General features: G+C 42.7%; 1 protein-coding gene across 3 annotated transcripts; it reads right to left on the reverse strand.

Annotated features, from left to right (window-relative positions):
• Positions 1-7,933: 7,933 nt before the first annotated feature.
• On the reverse strand, positions 7,934-20,797 carry LOC133381540 (zinc finger protein 345-like). Of its 3 annotated transcripts, none has more exons than XM_061620766.1 (6): positions 20,780-20,797; positions 14,977-15,484; positions 14,710-14,791; positions 13,998-14,080; positions 13,419-13,545; positions 7,934-9,777 (listed from the first exon to the last, which is right to left on the reverse strand). In XM_061620766.1, the coding sequence occupies exons 2-6, from the start codon at positions 15,391-15,393 to the stop codon at positions 8,237-8,239; spliced, it is 2,250 nt and encodes a 749-aa protein (XP_061476750.1). In that variant the 5' UTR covers positions 15,394-15,484; positions 20,780-20,797; the 3' UTR covers positions 7,934-8,236. The 3 variants fall into 3 exon arrangements, with proteins under 3 accessions (XP_061476750.1, XP_061476748.1, XP_061476749.1); XM_061620764.1 differs by lacking the exon at positions 20,780-20,797 and adding an exon at positions 17,659-17,776; XM_061620765.1 differs by lacking the exon at positions 20,780-20,797 and adding an exon at positions 15,729-15,820.
• Between the last annotated feature and the right edge of the window lie 144 nt (positions 20,798-20,941).

Below are 20,941 nucleotides of genomic sequence, written 5' to 3' on the forward strand. Positions count from 1 at the left end.
TTTTTCTATTCCCTTCTGTTTTTCCCAGCATTATTGTCTTTTCTAGTGAATCATGTCTTCTCATCATGTGTCCAAAGTATGATAACCTCAGTTTCATCATTTTGGCTTCTAGTGACAGTTCTGGTTTAATTTGTTCTAACACCCAATTATTTGTCTTTTTTGCAGTCCATGGTATGCACAAAGCTCTCCTCCAACACCACCTTTCAAATGAGGTGATTTTTCTCTTATCTGCTTTTTTTCACTGTCCAACTTTCTCATCCATACATAGAGATCGGGAATACCATGGTCTGAATGGTCCTGACTTTAGTGTTCAGTGATACATCATTGCATTTGAGGACCTTTTCTAGTTCTGTCATAGCTGCCCTCCCCAGTCCTAGCCTTCTTCTGATTTCTTGACTATGGTCTCCATTTTGGTTAATGACCGTGCCGAGTTACTGATAATCCTTGACAAGTTCAATGTCCTCATTGTCAACTTTAAAGTTACTAGTAGAGCGCTGCTTCTCTCTTTCCTTGGGACAAGAAGGAAAAAGCACTGAACAACAGTTAAGGCACATCCGCACCAGACATTTATTCCACTTTAAACAGTCATGGCTTCCCCCAAAGAATCGTGGGCAGTTTGTGAAGGGTGCTGCAGTCTGAACAAAGGCAGCCTTCGCTTTCACATCTATATCTAGCGACTTTTCTTCCTTCCCCAGTGATCTGAATGGGGGCCCTGGAAAGTGCATCTGCTGCAGAAAGAAAATTGCCTGGTACGTGTTAAAATGTTAAAGGGAAATCTCAGCAGCAGGCAAATCTCTGAATTCTAGGAGGAAGGCCATCCAAGGGCTTTGAGCCCACCAGAGGTTTGTGGTCAGTCTGTAGGGTGCATTGCAATCCCACTCAAGAAGAACTGAGACATTCACATGCTCATGTGGCTGCTAAAGGTTCCTCCTCCACTGAGCATAGCATTGTTCCCTGTGAAGTAAGACATCAATATATACATGCAACTGGACACCTCTCCCAGTTGCGTCTGGGCAGACACGGCTAAGCCATGAGAGGATGCATCAGCAGCGACCGTTGTCAGATAGGTTTCCTAATATTGTGCTAAAACGGGTGAAAAGAGGACCATATTCTTGATTGCCACAAACATCTCTTGTTGCGCATGGCTCCAGGTTCACAAAGTGTCGCCGTGAAGGTCTTATGACATGAGCAAAGCTTGGTAAAAAATTTTTCCAAAATGATTTGCCATTCCTAAGAACCATCTTACAGAAGGTACATCTTGAGGTTCAGTCCGGTTCAAAAGGGCATTCACTTTTTCAGGGTCAGGCTGAGTACTCTATTATATGTCCCACAAATTTTACCTTTTCTTTTCCAAATTCGCACTCATATTTTGGCTCCTGATAACTGAGCCAGGAGTGGATTTGAGTGTGAAAGGACCATGAGAGCAGTTCTGGTCCTGAAAACAAATTCCTGTGTCCTCAGAAGCACCTGCTCCTAACTTCGAAGTGTACCGAAGCCCACCCGTGCTGTCATTTTTCCTGTAGCTCCGGTTGGTGGATCCTGAAGTTCTTTGTTGTTGTTGTATGTCTTCAAGTCGATTACGAGTTATGGCAACCCTATGAATCTTTTTTGGATATATGCATAGGGTTTTCATGGTAAGAGGTATTCAGAGGTGGTTCACCATTGCCTTCCTCTTAGAAGCAGCAAACACCGGCAGAGTTGCCATTCTCTTTGAAGCACTGACCCATCACTCCTGTTCTGATGACCCTCTACCTGCCGGGTTTCTCAGCTACCGATTTGCACCCTCTTCCCATTTTTGTGATTCTCCACTGCCCCCTGCTGGCTGCTCTCTTCCCAGGCTGAAGCTGCAACCGGTGATTTCTAAGAAATCACTCTAGGGACTGGTTTGAGCAAGTCACAGCTTGTAGTAGAGCTAGAATATAAATACACACACTGTCGGGTTTACTCATTCTCAAGCCATATATTTGGAATTACAGATAGATCCAGGTTAAAAAAAAGAATATTGGATGTTTATAGAGTGTGTTTGACTGAGAGAGACCAATATAAAAATGCAAGTTTTCATGTTACGCAGAACTCTTCCTCAGGGTCTGCCCCTAGCTCAGTAAGTATGAATGCTAGCTAGCAGTACCACATGTGGAGCTTCCAGCCTGGTTCATCAGAGGCTCAGGATGAGATTTTAAAAAGACCTAGTCCTTATTGCTGAGTGGGTAGTTTTCAATGAATATCTAAAATAATAAATAAAATGTAAACATTATAAGGTTTACATGAAACATGGCACGTTTAGGAGTAACTTTTTATTATTATGGCATTGCCTTTTGTGGACTCAAACGCACTTCTTCAGTGGCATAAGGTGAAATCTTAGTTGGCAGGCATATAAAAGAGAAAATTGTGTGGTGGGAGTTGAATGGCATGAGATGCAAAACTTACAGTCAGTGACAATTAGAGCTTAAATGTATGTTAAATACATACAGCTTTTACACTAGCAGATTATACCATCATCTCAGCAATGCTGATATCACCAAACACTTGTAGCAGGACATTTGCTGCCCTGGGCTCCTGCTGGGAGGAAGGGCGGGATATAAATCAAATAATAAATGTCGGGAATGCTTTGATTTGGATTCCTGCATTGCGCAGGGGGTTGGACTTGATGGCCTTATAGGCCCCTTCCAACTCTACTATTCTATGATTCTAATAAATAAATAAATAAAAATTAACAAATAACAATAAATAAAATTATATCCCACCCTCCCTCCCAGAAGGAGCCCAGAATGACATGGAACCATTCACAAGAAACAGTCAAAGATAGCACATGTATCCTGCCCTTGTTAAGATACGTAGCATGAGTAGTGTGATAAAAAAAATCCCTTGTCCAGATTTAACCCACAAGTGATGGCATTGAACTTCAGTGAAAGTTATAATTCAGCCATTTTACGCTGCATTTCCTCTTTTTATGCCTCAATATGAACCAGACTCATACCCTACAAAGGTAGATGGTGGCTGAAGTTTTAACATCTCGGCCTAATGGAGGAAAAGTGGGCAGATTTGTATCTTTCTGTATCCTGAGCTCTCATCATTGGCTGTCACTTCTGTTGGCCTCCCTCAAACACACACAAGTCTCAAAAAGCAAAAAGGGTAATGGAAATGCCTTCTTCCCAGGAAAGTCTGTACAGGATTGCGGCATTAGGATTGACAATGACATCAGGTGGATTCCCTGAACTAGAGTTGTAAAATTTCCAGAAATTTTGAAGCCATGGGAAAACCCCTGTTTTTTCCTGTTTTTTCCAGAAAAAAACAGAAATTTTTGGAAAAATTGAAAAATGCAAGATTAGCACTTTTTAGAGATTGAAAGTCACTTTGTTACTTCAGGAACATCAAATGTAATTATGTACAAGTTGGTTTGGCATAACATTATCACATTTGGCATATTAAAACACATTTTATTCAAGCAATTATTACAAATTGAATTTACTTTTTAAAATTTTTACTATTTTTTGGTAACAAATGGATCTACAAGATCCTGAATTGTAAGGAACACCTGAACTGTAAGGAATCTCTTTCGTTCTGCCAGTTTATGAGGAGCAGGCAAAAAACAGTTTAAAAAAAAAACAGAAGAAGCCATCAACATTAATAACAAAGAAAATTATTTATGTCTCCGCTAGTCTTCCACAGTGTCAAGCAGACATAAAGCATCCATTCCCATAAAAAGAACTGAGAAAAGGGGAGGGGGACCAAGATTCAATGAAACATTTTATTCATCATGCTAAAATAAAACATTCCATAATCCATTTTTTCAATTTTTCAGAAAAAAAGCAAAAAAGGCTTCAGAAAAAACTGGTTTCCCCCCGAATTTTCCCGTTTACCCGCCCCTCCCCCGGGCCTTCTCGTGTCTACCCTGAACAAAGGAAAGCAATTTCGTAGCACAGAACTAGTGTGGAGGCAATGATCAAGATGACCAGGTACTTACTATGCCACATTCAAAATATCATTTACGGGGAGGGGGCTTGTGGGGTACCGGCTGAAGTAGACAGGAAGACTCTGCTATCAGCACGTTCTCAAGTCAAGAGTCTACAAGAGGAGGACAGGCAAGGCCCAGCAAACCCATTCAGTTCTTACTGAGGATGAAGAAGATGATCACGGCTGTCTGCAGAACAGCAGCCACAGCCCCACAGTGGCTCCCACAAGGAGCCCCACGTTGACTAAATGGAGAGAAAGACACCTCTAGTCAGACTGGCGGGAGCAGCTCCCCAAGACCTCAGCCCTCAGGCAGATCCTTTAAGCAGAGATGTTGGGCACAACCTGAACACGTAAAGGGGATGCTCTGCTAACATGCCATGGCCCTCTCTGTAGTGGTCCCCTATTCAAAGGAATCCTGTCCCATAAGAGTCCAGCTTTAGATGCCTTGAGAGAAACTTGCAAAACCATTTTATTAAAAAGGCATTCAACAACCCATATGTATTTTATTACATGCTCATGCAGTCCGCAAAGGAGGTGCTCTACCAAAACGCCGTGCCCCTCTATAATGACCCTGATATGAAGATATTAACTCCCCTCCAAGACCCAACAGAGCCCAGCATGGCAGGCCTTCAGGGAAGCCGATACACCCTTCTGATGTAAAGAACAATTTAATCACAGAGCCCTATCAGTGAAGATAGGAAGTTCTCTGGCCTCCCTTCTGCCAGAGAAGGACCCTTTGCTTCCAAGAGCTACTCTTCAAATCCCACTCTCGTAAACCACATCCTCCCCATACCCCTGAGCCTTAAGCATGGGGTGTGTGTCTCCCAATTGGCACCTCAAAGCACCCTGTGGAGTGCTGGAGCCTTTGATGGTGCTGCAGGAGGCTCTTTCCAGGGTACCTCCTTCCACCCAGGGTGGAAAGTCTCCTCCTAGAACCCTCCATCCTGGCAAAGGAGCCCTCCATCCTGTGCCCCCCCCCGTCTCTCCCAGGCTCCTCCCAGGCCAAGACCAGACTTAAGCAGGCTGGCATGATCCACATGGCACCGGTAGTGGTCCCTGTCCTGGGGGTCAATGTCAATGCTGAGCCAGGCGTGGTAGGTCCCATCGGAATAGAGAGCGACGTCCCTGTGGAGGTGGAATGCTCCCTATCCTTCCTCCAAGAGGTGACAATCTCTGGGGTAGAAGCCATGGGCCTGGCAGATGAAGGTTTCCTGGCCATCCTGAACTGCCTGGCATGTCACTTTCCCCACTGGAGGCTCTGGTCAAATGAAAGAACCTTTCCAGTAGTTGGCAGGGTGGGTGTGCATTTTAATAGCCGGTAAGGACCCCATGTGGTCATCCAGTCCCACCCCCTTCCCCACGATTGGATACCCAACACCTCCAACATCCTCAGATCCCTCTAAACATAGCTCAAGTTCGCTATGCCCACAAAGGGAAGATTATGGAAATACAGCTCTCTGGAACTTTTTAAATGAAGCTTCATATTCATTTTTATTAAACTAATAAAACAGACAGGAAAAAAACACAGGACCCCTTTATTCTCCTCCTGGCTGGTCTGACTCTTCTCTCTGTCTGACGCAGACCTATCAAGAGGGAGACAGCTTCAGTGTTGCGAACTAAGTTCCCTGGCTTGGACTTTAGACCAGAAAAAGTGTTTCAGTCAGCAATTTCTAAATGTTTTATAGCATGCAGGGCTTTTTAAAAAGGAAACATGGCGCTAGCGTTCATAGCAAGCACTCTTACACATGTTCCAAGACACTCTACGCTGTCACTGGTTTTTCTTCCTATCAGAAGGGGAAAGGCTCTAGAATTTTTGATAACAGAAAGTTGAACAATTCTGCCCAACCTCGAAGATTAAACAGTTGCAGAGAAATCTCAACCTGCATGAGGGGAACCTGGACACTCTCCCCTCTTCAGCCTCCAATCTTGTCTGCCACCCCACTTCCTCTTCCCTAGAGATGGGCAAGTCTGGGGGGGGTCCTAAGGGGATCCTTTGGAGGGCAGGAGAGGGGCCTGCCCCCAAGTGCCTGCATTTGAGGCAGGCAGTGGACTGAGGAGAGACCTTAGCCTACCAGTCATGGGTAGGGTTGCCAGGCTCGTGGCCTGAGACTGATCCTGTATCTTAAGAGAAGAGAAAGTCAGCCAAGTGCAGGTGTTCTTGCAACATTGTAATGGGAAAAACCACAAGGTGGAATTCTCCCTTCTCCCTGCACAACTTTTAAAGATACAAAAGGCCTCTTGGTTGCCAGGCCCAGCCTCCAAGAGGTCTTCTGTATCTTTAAAAGTTGTGGAGGGGGGAGGGAGAATTCCACCTTGTGGTTTTTCCCATTACAGGGTTGCAAGAACACCTGCACTTGGCTGACTTTCTCTTCTCCTAAAGATACAGGATCAGTCTCAGGCCAAGAACCTGGCCACCCTAGTCATGGGGGGGGGGTTGGCAGGAGTGGAGGGGGTCCTTAACACACAGGGAAACTACTCAAGGCAAGCACATCTTTCCAGGTGTAATTATGGGATGTCTCAATATTCGGCAGGCCTGGACCCCCGCCCCCCACCTGCATTCGGCAATGGTCCAGCCCAGCAAAACGCTTGATCATGTAATTGGCCACTGGGCTTCTTTCCACTTGTGAAACAGAAGGGGAGTGGAGTTTCATTTATCTATTTATTTAAAAGCATTTCTAAACTGCTACGGTCTGAAGGCTCATGAGGCCAGCTCCCCGCTGAAGCTAAGCAGGGTCAGGTCTGGTCAGTGCCTGGATGGGAGACCGCCTGGGAACCAGATGGTAAGCTGCCTTGAAAAGAAAAGGGGCGTATAAATGTAATAAATAATAATAATAATAATAAATATTTATATCATACACGCCACTCACTGTGAGGCGATCTTTAGCTGGCCCTTGACACCCCGGAGACACGAGTGGGGATTTGAACTCACAGACTCTGGACATGACTAACTTCAGTCCATTAATTTCAGTGAATCTCCTCTGAATAGGACTGAGCTGGATATACTCCATTAATCAGATTTGCACAAAACTGATGTATTAAAAATAAACAGTACATTTTACTGGCCAAGGAAGGAGGGAGAGAGAGTACTGGAGGTGAGGGTGGAATCAGGAGACTGAGTGAATGTTTTTATTCTTTCCCCAGAGTAGCTAGGAAGCCAGTTGGACTTTTGGATGACAAGAGACTGCAAGATGTTTAAAAGGAGGTTGCAGAGGGGCTGAATGAATTCTTTGCATCTGTCCACACAGTAGAAGATATAGCGCCTCTGGCTGAACTACCTTTCACAGAGAGTCCGAGGAACCAAGGCAAATAGTGGTTATAAGAGACAAAACTCTAGGCCTTTTTCACAAATTAAAAACAGAGAAATCACTGGGCCCAGGTGGCCACCACCCAAAAGTTCTTAAAGAACTCAAATGGGAGCCTTTTCCCACAGGAAATATATGGGGACCCTTCTTAACAGTCCTGTGTAGCACCTTTAAAACTAAACAAATCAGGCTGCACTCCTGTATATACTTCTTGGAGAAGAATCCCCTTGGACTTCAATGGGGCTTGCTTCTGAATAATGAACAGTTCTTGTGTCATGAACCCACACTAGAAACTGTGACAGCAATTCTGAACCAAGCTAAGAGACTTGGGTGCGACATATTCATGCAGCTGTACCATTTAAATGTCCACTGTTTCTTTGCAAAAGAGGTAGACAGAGAGAGAACCAGGACAGGTGGAAGCCACACAACATTTCTCCTAGCAGAAAAGCAATAGTGACAGCAGGGGTCCCTTCTGAACCACTCTTCAGTTTAGTTAGATGCTGAGTGTCTGTAATGCTTAAGTTTCCACCATAACCTTCAAAGAGAGAATGGGGAGAAAACCAGAACAACTTGGCTATCCGTGACCTCATTGCCCACTGCTCCATGACCTGCTAGCAGCCTTGCGAGGTCTAAAGACCACCAGCCACCCCTACTTTTATGATTTTTCTCCTATGTGAATTATTTGATGTGAAGTGAGATTTTTCATGAAGCTGAAACTCTTCCCACATTCCGAGCATTAATATGATTTCTCCCCACTGTGAATTCTTTGATGACGGTGGCAATGTGTACTTCTCTGAAAGGTCTTTCCACATTCCAAGCATTCATATCGTTTCTCCCCTCTATAATAATAATAATAATAATAAAATTTTATTTAGCAGACGCCCATCTGTCCGACTGAACGGACACTCTGGGCGACGTACAATATAAAATACAATATAAAATACAATCTGCTCATATACATAATCATCACATTATTAATATCATAACATCTCATCTGAAGACCATCTTAGATTAATAGTGTAAAAACTAAGCCACCCCAGAGATCCCATAGGCGTATGAATACTTTGATGGGAAGTGAGACTTGCTTTCTGAATGAAGCTCTCTCCACATTCTAAGCAGTGATACGGTTTTTCCCCACTGTGAATTCTTTGATGGGAGGTGAGACGGGAGCTCCGATTGAAGCTCTTTCCACATTCCAAGCACTGATACGGTTTCTCTCCTGTATGGCTTCTCTGATGTGTAGTAAGGGTTGTGCTGTGACGGAAGCTCTTCCCACATTCCAAGCACTGATACGGTTTCTCCCCTGTATGAATTTTTTGATGGGAAGTGAGATGGCACCTCTGAATGAAGCTTTTTCCACATTCTATGCACTGATATGGTTTCTCTCCTGTATGGATTCTTTGATGGGAAGTGAGGTTCGCCTTCCATGTGAAGCTGTTTCCACATTCCAAGCACTGATACGGTTTCTCACCTGAATGAATTATTTGATGGGATATTAGGCTTTTTTTCCAGCAGAAGCTCTTTGCACATTCCAAGCACTGATATGGTTTCTTCCCAGTATGAATTCTTTGATGGGAAGTGAGATGGTGGCTCCGGCTAAAGATCTTTCCACATTCCAAGCACTTATATGGATTCTCCCCAGTATGACTTCTCTGATGGGAAGCAAGACTTTCTTTCCAGCGGAAGCTTTTTCCACATTCTATGCACTGATATGGTTTCTCTCCTGTATGGATTCTTTGATGGGAAGTGAGGCTCGCCTTGCATGTGAAGCTGTTTCCACATTCCAAGCACTGATACGGTTTCTCACCTGAATGAATTATTTGATGGGATATTAGGCTTTTTTTCCAGCAGAAGCTCTTTGCACATTCCAAGCATGTATATGGTTTCTCTCCTGTATGGCTTCTCTGATGTATAGTAAGGGTGGTGCTGTGATGGAAGCTTTTTCCACATTCTATGCACTGATATGGTTTCATCCCATTGTGAATTATTTGATGGGAAGTGAGATGGGAGCTCCGATTGAAGCTCTTTCCACATTCCAAGCATGTATATGGTTTCTCTCCTGTATGGCTTCTCTGATGTGTAGTAAGGGTTGTGCTGTGACGGAAGCTCTTTCCACATTCCAAGCAGTGATACGGTTTTTCCCCACTGTGAATTCTTTGATGGGAAGTGAGATGGGAGCTCCGATTGAAGCTCTTTGCACATTCCAAGCATGTATATGGTTTCTCTCCTGTATGGCTTCTCTGATGTATAGTAAGGGTGGTGCTGTGATGGAAGCTTTTTCCACATTCTATGCACTGATATGGTTTCGTCCCATTGTGAATTCTTTGATGGGAAGTGAGATTGGAACTCCGACTGAAGCTCTTTCCACATTCCAAACACTGGTATAGTTTTTCCCTCTTATGAATTCTCTGGTTGCAATTCTGACTGAAATTCTGTTTACACTCCACATTTTTATTCCGCTCCCCTGTTGTGGGTTTTTTGTTGTTGACTCCCTTATTCTTGGTTTCCAATTTGTCCCCTTCTGCAATGAAGACAGAAACTGATTAGGACTTCCGGGAAGGGTGACTTAGCCTGTGCCTGCTTTTGAGACGGGCTCCTGCCTCAAAAGAAGCTTATTCAGATATATCAGTCAGATTTTTTCTTTTTTTGACTGATTAAACTTCTCCCGGGTAGGGAGAAACGAAGAGATTAACCTCAAAGCCTATTTTTGTTGGGACGACCAGATCTCATTAATTTATGGGACGAGGTCCAGCCGACGAAGGTGGGACGGATTTTTAACAACAAGCTCTATCTGGAAAAGCGAACGTTCATCTTATCTTCTAAGAGAGAACGCACTAACAGGCAAGCACCCTTCTTTCTATATTTTTCTTTTACTTGACTTAAATTGTTGCTGTTTAAAAGAGATTTGCCAGATTGATCGGTTTTTGACATCTCACTGGGGAGCCATAACTTCTCTCTGCTACTCACTAATTAATAGCTTATCTCTGTTTTTGTTGCAAAAAGCTGTCCTGGATTTGCATTCTAAAGATATACACAGAAGAGGGATTTCTATTCCAGATTTTTATTTTGAAGAATATTATATTGTCTGAGACTACTCTCTTTTTGGTCTATTTTATTTTGACGAATCTGTTTTCTGACGACCGCCATTAATTGTTTCGATCCTGGGAACTGCATTTTGTTTACTTAAACATGGAGAGATAAGGCTGTCTGCTCTGTTTATACTGTGATGTCACCAAGTTTGGAGTATTAACCCAATTGTTGCTGAAATAAGAAGTGGTTTTCCTATATTTTTCTTTTAAAATGGCAATTAAGAAAGTGGCTGAGAAGCTGGAAATAACTATGTTTCAGAAAATAATGGATGAGATTGAGATAACGAAACAAAACCTGCGACAGGGTTGTAAGGAGCTGAAAATTGAATTGAGTAAAATGAAGCAGGAGATTAAAGATATAGGGGTCCCTGTGAGAGAGGTGACCCTGGAAGGGGTCCCTGTGAGAGAGGAGACCCCGGAGATTGGAACAAACGTGGAACAGGAAAAAGATTTGGAGTCTATGGACTTTAGAAATAAAATTTATTGTTTGGAGACACAGGAGATTGAAGACATGGGGGTCCTTGTGAGAGAGGAGACCCTGGAGACTGGAACAGGGGTCCCTGTGAGAGAGGAGACCCTGGAGACTGGAACAGGGGTCCCTGTGAGAGAGGAGATCCCGGAGATTGGAACAAACGTGGAACAGGAACAAGATTTGGAGTCTATGGACTTTAGAAATAAAATCTATTGTTTGGAACTCAATGTTATCTCTGAAGAAATTAATGAAGATTCTAGAGATAAAGTTATCAATGGCATGGATAATCTTCTGGACTGGAATGATGTGATGGAGCCCAATATAGAGAAAATCTATGGAATTAACTGCAGCCATGTGACAATGGAAAAACTTTCAAGAGATGACCCAGTGTATTTTGAAAAAAAGAACAGAGATATGATTTTACAGCAGTATTTCAGCAACCTATTCAGAATGGATGGCAAGAAAATATTTGGGATAGAGGTAATTCCCATCAGACTCTTACTATATGACTATGGCTTTGACAGCAAGATTATTATGGAATACTGATAATGGAAGATTGGATACTGAAATTACTGGACTTAACAAGACTACTGAAGATGGAAGATGGAAAATGGAACTAATAGGGATAATAGAACAATGGCTACTGAAATTACTGAACCTAACAGATTCTGATGTGATGGATTAATTGAAATGTTTATTTTGACTATGGTTATGACAACAAGATTATCATAATTAGTAATGAGATGGATTAATCGATATGCTTATCTGGAAAAAAAAATTGATAGATATATTTCTTAAAGAATTGAAACCTCTCTTTGACTTTTTGTGGAAAGAATAAAGTAATGTTTATGAGATTTGATGATTAAGTAAGATAACTACTGGAGGAAAGTGATTTTATAATATGACTTAAGAGACAGGATTGTTATATATTATAGACTTATAACTGATTTGATCTTTGACAAATGGGAAGTCAATATTTTACTCTTTATTTTTTATTTTTGTTTTTTTTTTTCTTTTTTTCTTTTTGTTTAACTATTTTTGATTTTGTTTTTTGTCTTTGAATGTTTTATGATTTTGTCTTGTATGTTTTATGAAAATCTGAATAAAAATTATTGAAAAAAAAAAAAAAAAGACAGAAACTGATTAGACCCTAGGAGGAAACAGAGATTCAAATGGAACAATACAAATTAACATGTGATATAGGAAGAATTGAAGGGAATTAGATGGGAGGCAGGTCTTACTGCAGAACTGCCCCTGTTGACTGGTAGTAACTGACAGCTGGTGTGCAACAGAGTGCTGGATTTGCACCATGGAGACCTGGGTTCAGCTTCCAGCTCATGGATGAAGCTCATTGGTTGGTTTTGGGTCAACCACTCTCACTCTCAGCCTAGCCTACTTCACAAGGTTGTTGTGCAGGAACCACCACGTGCATTCTCTTATATAAGGTTAAAAGCAATGGAAAGATGCAAGTATGGTGAAACAAAAAGGTTAGGCCCCATCATTCACAGGCAGACAATGGCATTTGCATGCAGGTGGCCCCAAGGTCAATCCTTGGCTTCTGCAGCTAAGGCAGCAGTGGGGAACCTTTGGCCCATGGAGCTAATTGGGTCCAGCAGCAGTCCTAATTTTGCCTTTCTCCAAACCTGTGACATCGGGTTCACAGCTAAAGACACGGCTGCAAATAAACAATCGGGAGGTTAAAGTGCACTCCCCATTGTTCCTTGGCAAAAGGGGCTCTCTGTCACCACTGATCTCCTTGACAAGGAACCCCACTGAGATTTGCTGCAGTGCTCTCAATGGGGCTCTCAGCGTTGATCATCTGATGGGTGCTCTGAAGTCCATTTGCAGTAGGTTTAAATGCAAAGCCACTGCAAACGGACATCAAAGGGGATGGCTTTCAGTGCCAATCAACTGATTGATGCTATGAGCCATCCTGTAAGCTCTTGGCATCAATCAGCTGATTAGCATTGACAGCTAGCCTACAAAGGGTTTCAGTGAGTCCTTTTGAAGTTGTTGCCTGATGTCATAATGATGTTTGGGGAATGGCCACCTATCCAAGTTGGGCCACAGGACTGGGGGAAGGAAGGACCTGGCTCACCGGCGAGATCTAGTTCCTCACTCCTGAGCTAAACGATCTTGGATGGAGTCCTTTATGGAATCAATCCATCTCTCATTTGGCCTTCCTCTTTTTCTACTCCCTTCTGTTTTTCCCAGCATGATTGTCTTTTCTAGTGAATCATGTCTTCTCATGATGTGTCCAAAGTATGATAGCCTCAGTTTCATCAAGTGACAAAACACAGATGCCTAAAAAACAAGTGAAGCCAAGCATCACAATATAAATAATTTTGTTTGTGTGGGAAGGAAAAATGGGAGGAAAGGGGGGGGAACCATCAAACACATGTTTGTAAATAAAAAGTAAATATATATGTTTAGAAGGGCATAACAGGAGGGAGCATATTCAGCAACAAAACAGTAGGTAGTTGCCCAGTCGCAGGGGGATTAGAATCCAAGAATCTGTAGGTGGCGCTGTTGAGTTACCTCATCACACATATAAATAAATGACTTTCAAGACAGGTATTATGACCCAACAGGGAGCCTTACCGAGAGAGGCCACGATCCCACAATTCTCCTCCATGACTTCCGCATGCAGCGCTCTCTGGTCAGGATCCAGCAGAATCCACTCGTCTTTCGTGAAATACACAGCCACCTCCTCAAAGGACACTGATCCCTAAAAAGAAAAAAAAATCATTTCCCCCTCGTAGACAGCATAAAGATGACCTGTTTATTGTGTTGTTTCGTATCTAGTAATTGCTCTGTTCTTCTAAAGGGATTGTTTCATTTTAATAACAGATGTTTCTGTCTTAATCTTTGTGTAACTGGGTTTTATATTTTGTAAACCGCTTAGCCCATTTGAGCATTAAACGTTATATACATGAATCAATACTGCTGCTACTAATAAATAATACCAGCAACATCCAAAAGGCTAGTGAAGGTGAGGCGGCTGGTCATTATTCTAAGGACGTAGACATTCACGAATGGCATTCGCAGCCTTTGTTAAGGACAGCTTTGACCGAAGGAAAGAGGAGGAAAGAAATGTGTTCAGTCCCAGGGAGATGAGCAGGGGACAGAGGCACCCTGACAGCCCCCAGCCTCTCTACCCCCAATTATCCTTCCCCCTACCTGATCCGGTGCCACAGCAACTGCTTCCCCTCTGCCACAAAGAAGAGATGCCTGAGGAGGTCTTGCCGGCATCATTCTGTCGCCTGTGAGAGACAAAGATGGAAGGAAGCCAGTAGCAGGTGCCTGTCTCAGAGGTTGTGGCTCTGTGATGCATGCCTGGGGGCCCATCTGTACTATACATTCAAAGTGCTGTGGACTTTGAAGAAGCACAAATACAGGGCGAAAGGGACAAATGAGCTAAGCGGAAGGCACGTCAAACAAATCCTCACTGCGACCATCTTCCATCTGGAAACCGATGTCCTCACTGTGAGCCTCCACAGTCACTTACAGACCCACCGTTAAAGACCTACTCGGCCATGAGTGATCGCCAATGGATGATACAACATTAAACAGCCAGGTAGTTTCTACAGGTATGATACTGCTTTAAATATTCAGTGCAGATGTGGCGTAACCAGACGTGGGTGCCGGAAAACATTGCATAGGCTGAGTGTTTGTTCCACATTTATATTTCGGTTGTATGAAAATGTCTCTCTTCCCCCCTTTGGACTCTTGGCCACAGATCAGAGATCCAAGAGTGAAATGTAAATAAACACGTTTTTGAGCTGTGGAAAAGGCTGGAGACAAGTGTTTTACCCCCAAAGATTAAAAGAGCCCATGGATTGATTTCAAAATCGGCAGACCTAATTGAGATACATCCCACATTAATCCTTACCCAGCTGTCTCTGTCTGGTGTCTGATGGAGTCCTCTCTGCTTCAGGGAGATCAGAGCCCATTTCTGCAAAGGGATCTTTTTCCTGAAACAGTAATGATGGTTCAAAACAGGGAATGGGGCGGAGGATTAGAAAAGGAATGACGGAGGCAGAAAACTAAGGGGATTCCTTTGGTGTTTTCCAAAAAAAGCTTGGGCAATTAGAGTATTTTGGGATACCTTCCCTCACATCCGGAGCCCCTTGGATCTATCTCAATGAAATGCTCTCACCTCCTGCTCTGCCCGCTTCTTGTCCTCTGCCCGACTCAGAAGGAAACCTTCGGCCAGGGCCACCGCCTGGGAAGTGGTCTCCGCTCCACATTCCCTCACCCAGCTTTCTATCTCTGGTGGAAGGATAGTGAGGAACTGCTCTAAGATCACCAGATCCAGCATCTGAGCTTTGGTATGCCTTTCTGGCTTCAACCACTGACGGTAAAGGTGGTGGAGTCGGCTGCAAACCTCTCTGGGGCCCTCGGCTTGCTGGTAGCAGAACTGCCTCAACTGCTGGTGTTGCACATCTGAGCTGAGGGTGTCCTCCTCACCCAGGACCTTCCGCACGGTTCTTTCCCAGAATCCCTCACTGCACCCAGTCTTGATGGCATCGCGGCTTCTTCCTGCTTCAGGCCAAGCTGTGTCTTGCTCATCCATCACTGTTCCACGAAAGCCTTCAAGAGGTCCAGAGGAACACGTTCGTCTTCTGCCAATTTCTGTCTGCCCCAATTAGGTACGCTGCCAAATCCTACAAAGCCAAAACATTGTTTTGTTATAGAATTACTACACTGTCAGAACAGGAAAAAATTCTCAAAGCAAACATGGATGAGTTTTGCTAGCAACCATGACCGGACTGTAATGGTGCAATTGGAGTCTCTAGCCCCCCTAGAAGGAAAGTTATAAAGCAAAATAAGCAGGCTGCCTTCTAAGCCAGCATTTCTCTGACCGTGGGCCGTGGACCACAAATGGGCCTTGTCACTCCCCTTCCTTACCCTGTGACTTGCAGGCCGGCTGCTGCTGCTTTATACATCTCTGTGATGCAAGACCAGAGGCAGTCTGGCTTCTCCCCGCCTTTCTGTGTTTTTTAACCAATGAGTGAAGTCGGAGCTGTGATTGATGAGTGAGTTGTTTGGACAGCAGGTAGTAGATAGGAATCCTTGGGGTCCTAAAGAGCTGCTGTTTCCCCCTTTGACTCAGTGCACTTTTCATCCTAGCAACCCGAACACCTCTTTCCTCTTCATCTGAGATCAGGAACAAGTTGTTTCCTGTAAATACTCCTACACAGTAAGTGTGTGTATGTGTGATGCTAAACAAATTGGCTGAAGCCTTGGAGTTGTATTAATTTGTAAAGAGGGAAGAGACCCAGAATAATGTGGTTCTTTGTAGTACAAAGATGCATCGCTCTGGTTAAAGGAAGCAAAAAATGATGCCTTTTGTAGCCACTTTATTCCTGCTCATTCAGACCATGGTATTCCCAATCTCTGTGTATAGATGTGAAAGTTGGACAGCGAAAAAAGTGGATAAGAGAAAAATCCACTCCTCTGAAATGTGGTGCTGGAGGAGAGCTTTGCGCATACCATGGACTGCGAAAAAGACAAATAATTGGGTGTTAGAACAAATTAAACCAGAACTATCACTTGAAGCTAAAATGTTGAAACTAAGGTTATCATTCTTTGGACACATCATGAGAAGACCTGATTCACTAGAAAAGACCATAATGCTGGGAAAAACAGCAGGGAGTAGAAAAAGAGGAAAGCCAAGCAAGAGATGGATTGATTCCATAAAGGAAGCCACAGACCTGAACTTACAAGCTCTGAGCAGGGTGGTTCATAACAGATGCTCTTGGAGGTCTCTGATTCATAGGGTCACCATAAGATTATCAACACCTCGGCACAATAGTCAAGAAATCAGAAGAAGGCTAGGACTGGGGAGGGCAGCTGTGAGAGAACGAGAAAAGGTCCTCAACTGCAAAGATGTATCACTGAACACTAAAGTCAGGATCATTCTGACCATGGTATTCCCAACCTCTATGAATGGATGTGAAAGTTGAACAGTGAAAAAAGTGGATAAGAGAAAAATCAACTCATGTGAAATGTGGTGCTGGAGGAGAGCTTTGCGCATACCATGGACCGTGAAGAAGACAAATAATTGGGTGTTAGAACAAATTAAACCAGAACTATCACTAGAAGCTAAAATAATGAAATGGAGGTTTATATGCTCCTCCTCCTCCCAAAGGAATAAAGCACTGAAAGGTGGGACGAGGCTAGTTTCTAACATCCACACAAAGAGAGAGAAAAATAAACATTTTGCCTCATATCTCAGTTTCAACAAATGTTAGAAACCTATTTTCCTTTCCAAAAAATAAAAGCTGGGAATCTGTGGACTATGGATTATGGATTATTGGGGGGGGGGAGGCAAGTACCTTCCTTACTCCTCCCACCATCCATTCAACAGTTGTTTTTTAAAACCCTCAGTGGGGGGTCTGTCTTGCATTCGATTCCTTCGATGAAATACTGTCAATAGTTCTCAGCAGGACTTTCTATTCCGTCTCCAAAGATGCCGGCAACATTTTGCATGTCTGAATGGGCACATGCGGGTCAGACAGGAGGCTGGAAAGCATCACTGCGTGATTAATGGAGAGGGGCATGCGTGCCGAGTGAGATGCAACTGAGGATTCCCTTCCATCAGCTCAGTGTTGCAGACCTATTTCAAATCCTCTAAAAAAACCCACCCCATATCAAAAGGGCCTTCCTGGCTTTGCAGAGATGAGAGCGAGCCTCCGGTCCGAGATTTGGGTATTGTGGTGCATCCCTGATGGATCAGCTGCACAGCCCCCCCCGCGCATTCTCCCCCTGCTATTCTGGGACCCCCTTCACCCAAATGCACAAAATGGAAGCGGGGGGGGGGCCGTGAGAGACTCACCAGTTCCCAAAAGGTGCCAGCGATGCTTTCCCCGGGAGAGACAAAGACCACCCCCCCCCCGCGAAGCCAGTAAGGAAAAGACTTTGCAGGGAGGTGTTTGCCTTCTGGAGGACTCTGCTCCCTCTCCCCGCAATTCCCTTCCTCTCTAGGAATCCAGTTCAGTTCATTTTAACCCTTAGAATCCACGGCTGTAAATAAAATACTTTGTACAAGCTTTAGTTGCTTTGAAATCCAGGGACTGAAAAGCAAACAAACAAAAAACAGTCTTGTGGCACCTTGAAGAGTACCAAATTGATTACTGCACTGACACTCCTCATTCCATTGGAAACTATTCTGTAGACTAGTCAGTGCCATTATTGCACAACTGTTTTCGGAACTTTTTTTTAGTGTTGCAAAGTGTTGCTGTACGTCACATGTTTCAGAAACAGAAGCAAAAGAAAATGATTTACTATAAGAAACTTCACTAATATTGCAAAGTAAATCAGACTTCCGGGAAGGGTGACTTAGCCTGTGCCTGCTTTTGAGACGGGCTCCTGCCTCAAAAGAAGCTTATTCAGATATATCAGTCAGATTTTTTTTTTTTTGACTGATTAAACTTCTCCCGGGTAGGGAGAAACGAAGAGATTAACCTCAAAGCCTATTTTTGTTGGGACGACCAGATCTCATTAATTTATGGGACGAGGTCCAGCCGACGAAGGTGGGACGGATTTTCAACAACAAGCTCTATCTGATAAAGCGAACGTTCATCTTATCTTCTAAGAGAGAACGCACTAACAGGCAAGCACCCTTCTTTCTATATTTTTCTTTTACTTGACTTAAATTGTTGCTGTTTAAAAGAGATTTGCCAGATTGATCGGTTTTTGACATCTCACTGGGGAGCCATAACTTCTCTCTGCTACTCACTAATTAATAGCTTATCTCTGTTTTTGTTGCAAAAAGCTGTCCTGGATTTGCATTCTAAAGATATACACAGAAGAGGGATTTCTATTCCAGATTCTTATTTTGAAGAATATTATATTGTCTGAGACTACTCTCTTTTTGGTCTATTTTATTTTGACGAATCTGTTTCCTGACGACCGCCATTAATTGTTTCGATCCTGGGAACTGCATTTTGTTTACTTAAGCATGGAGAGATAAGGCTGTCTGCTCTGTTTATACTGTGATGTCACCAAGTTTGGAGTATTAACCCAATTGTTGCTGAAATAAGAAGTGGTTTTCCTATATTTTTCTTTTAAAATGGCAATTAAGAAAGTGGCTGAGAATCTGGAAATAACTATGTTTCAGAAAATAATGGATGAGATTGAGATAACGAAACAAAACCTGCGACAGGGTTGTAAGGAGCTGAAAATTGAATTGAGTAAAATGAAGCAGGAGATTAAAGATATAGGGGTCCCTGTGAGAGAGGTGACCCTGGAAGGGGTCCCTGTGAGAGAGGAGACCCCGGAGATTGGAACAAACGTGGAACAGGAAAAAGATTTGGAGTCTATGGACTTTAGAAACAAAATCTATTGTTTGGAGACACAGGAGATTAAAGACATAGGGGTCCTTGTGAGAGAGGAGACCCTGGAGACTGGAACAGGGGTCCCTGTGAGAGAGGAGACCCTGGAGACTGGAACAGGGGTCCCTGTGAGAGAGGAGATCCCGGAGATTGGAACAAACGTGGAACAGGAACAAGATTTGGAGTCTATGGACTTTAGAAATAAAATCTATTGTTTGGAACTCAATGTTATCTCTGAAGAAATTAATGAAGATTCTAGAGATAAAGTTATCAATGGCATGGATAATCTTCTGGACTGGAATGATGTGATGGAGCCCAATATAGAGAAAATCTATGGAATTAACTGCAGCCATGTGACAATGGAAAAACTTTCAAGAGATGACCCAGTGTATTTTGAAAAAAAGAACAGAGATATGATTTTACAGCAGTATTTCAGCAACCTATTCAGAATGGATGGCAAGAAAATATTTGGGATAGAGGTAATTCCCATCAGACTCTTACTATATGACTATGGCTTTGACAGCAAGATTATTATGGAATACTGATAATGGAAGATTGGATACTGAAATTACTGGACTTAACAAGACTACTGAAGATGGAAGATGGAAAATGGAACTAATAGGGATAATAGAACAATGGCTACTGAAATTACTGAACCTAACAGATTCTGATGTGATGGATTAATTGAAATGTTTATTTTGACTATGGTTATGACAATAAGATTATCATAATTAGTAATGAGATGGATTAATCGATATGCTTATCTGGAAAAAAAAATTGATAGATATATTTCTTAAAGAATTGAAACCTCTCTTTGACTTTTTGTGGAAAGAATAAAGTAATGTTTATGAGATTTGATGATTAAGTAAGATAACTACTGGAGGAAAGTGATTTTATAATATGACTTAAGAGACAGGATTGTTATATATTATAGACTTATAACTGATTTGATCTTTGACAAATGGGAAGTCAATATTTTACTCTTTATTTTTTATTTTTGTTTTTTTTTTCTTTCTTTTTTTTTGTTTAACTATTTTTGATTTTGTTTTTTGTCTTTGAATGTTTTATGATTTCGTCTTGTATGTTTTATGAAAATCTGAATAAAAATTATTGAAAAAAAAAAAACTAATATTGCAAAGTAAATCAGACATATTTAAAGTGACCATCTGAACTATATCAACTGTCTTAATAATCTTGCTTCCTCCCTGCTAAAACAAGATCAGCACAGCACGTGTCTTCTTTCTGTTATTTGGGCTGATTGCAGGTGTTGCCACCACTCACCATATGCTCAGAGAGGCACATGTTACCAAATTCTTCCAAGCTACACAGCAAGTGGATTGGACTGTGAAAGACCAATCCAAATTGTATTTGCAGTTTGACAAATCTGTAGGGCAGTACAATATCTCAGAGAGGAGGTCAGGTCTCCTGCTCCCCTGGTGAATTCACTATAGCTGCCCAATTTCCCTGCTTTTTAACAGAAATATCTTAAACTACAAGGTTTTTTGCCTGTTAGTTAATATTATTCTCATTGATAAGGGCTCGTATACTGGCAGTTCAAAATGTCAAAATCTCATTTTCTCCTGTTTGTATATTTCTAAAAATAGTAACAAGGATTTTACCAACATTTTGCATCCATCCCTCTATATGAATGGGCTCCCTGCGCAATGCGACTTTCTTGGAAAGAGGAGGAGGTTGGCTAGGGAAGGGTTAAGGAAGCTGGACTGGATGCCTAGAGAGGACGGGAATTTGGGGAGGGAGTTGAGGGTCCATCCTCCAGAAGAACTT

This window comes from Rhineura floridana, chromosome 3, assembly GCF_030035675.1.
Source record: "Rhineura floridana isolate rRhiFlo1 chromosome 3, rRhiFlo1.hap2, whole genome shotgun sequence".
In the NCBI taxonomy this organism is placed as follows: Eukaryota; Metazoa; Chordata; class Lepidosauria; order Squamata; family Rhineuridae; genus Rhineura; species Rhineura floridana.

Coding starts and splice junctions, on each gene's coding strand:
- LOC133381540 (XM_061620766.1), bottom strand. CDS start 15,393: ATGGATGAGCAAGACACAGCTTGGCCTGAAGCAGGAAGAAGCCGCGAT. Junction 14,792..14,976: donor AGAAGCGGGCAGAGCAGGAG/GTGAGAGCATTT, acceptor TTACTGTTTCAG/GAAAAAGATCCCTTTGCAGA. Junction 13,546..13,997: donor TTGCTGTGGCACCGGATCAG/GTAGGGGGAAGG, acceptor TTTTCTTTTTAG/GGATCAGTGTCCTTTGAGGA.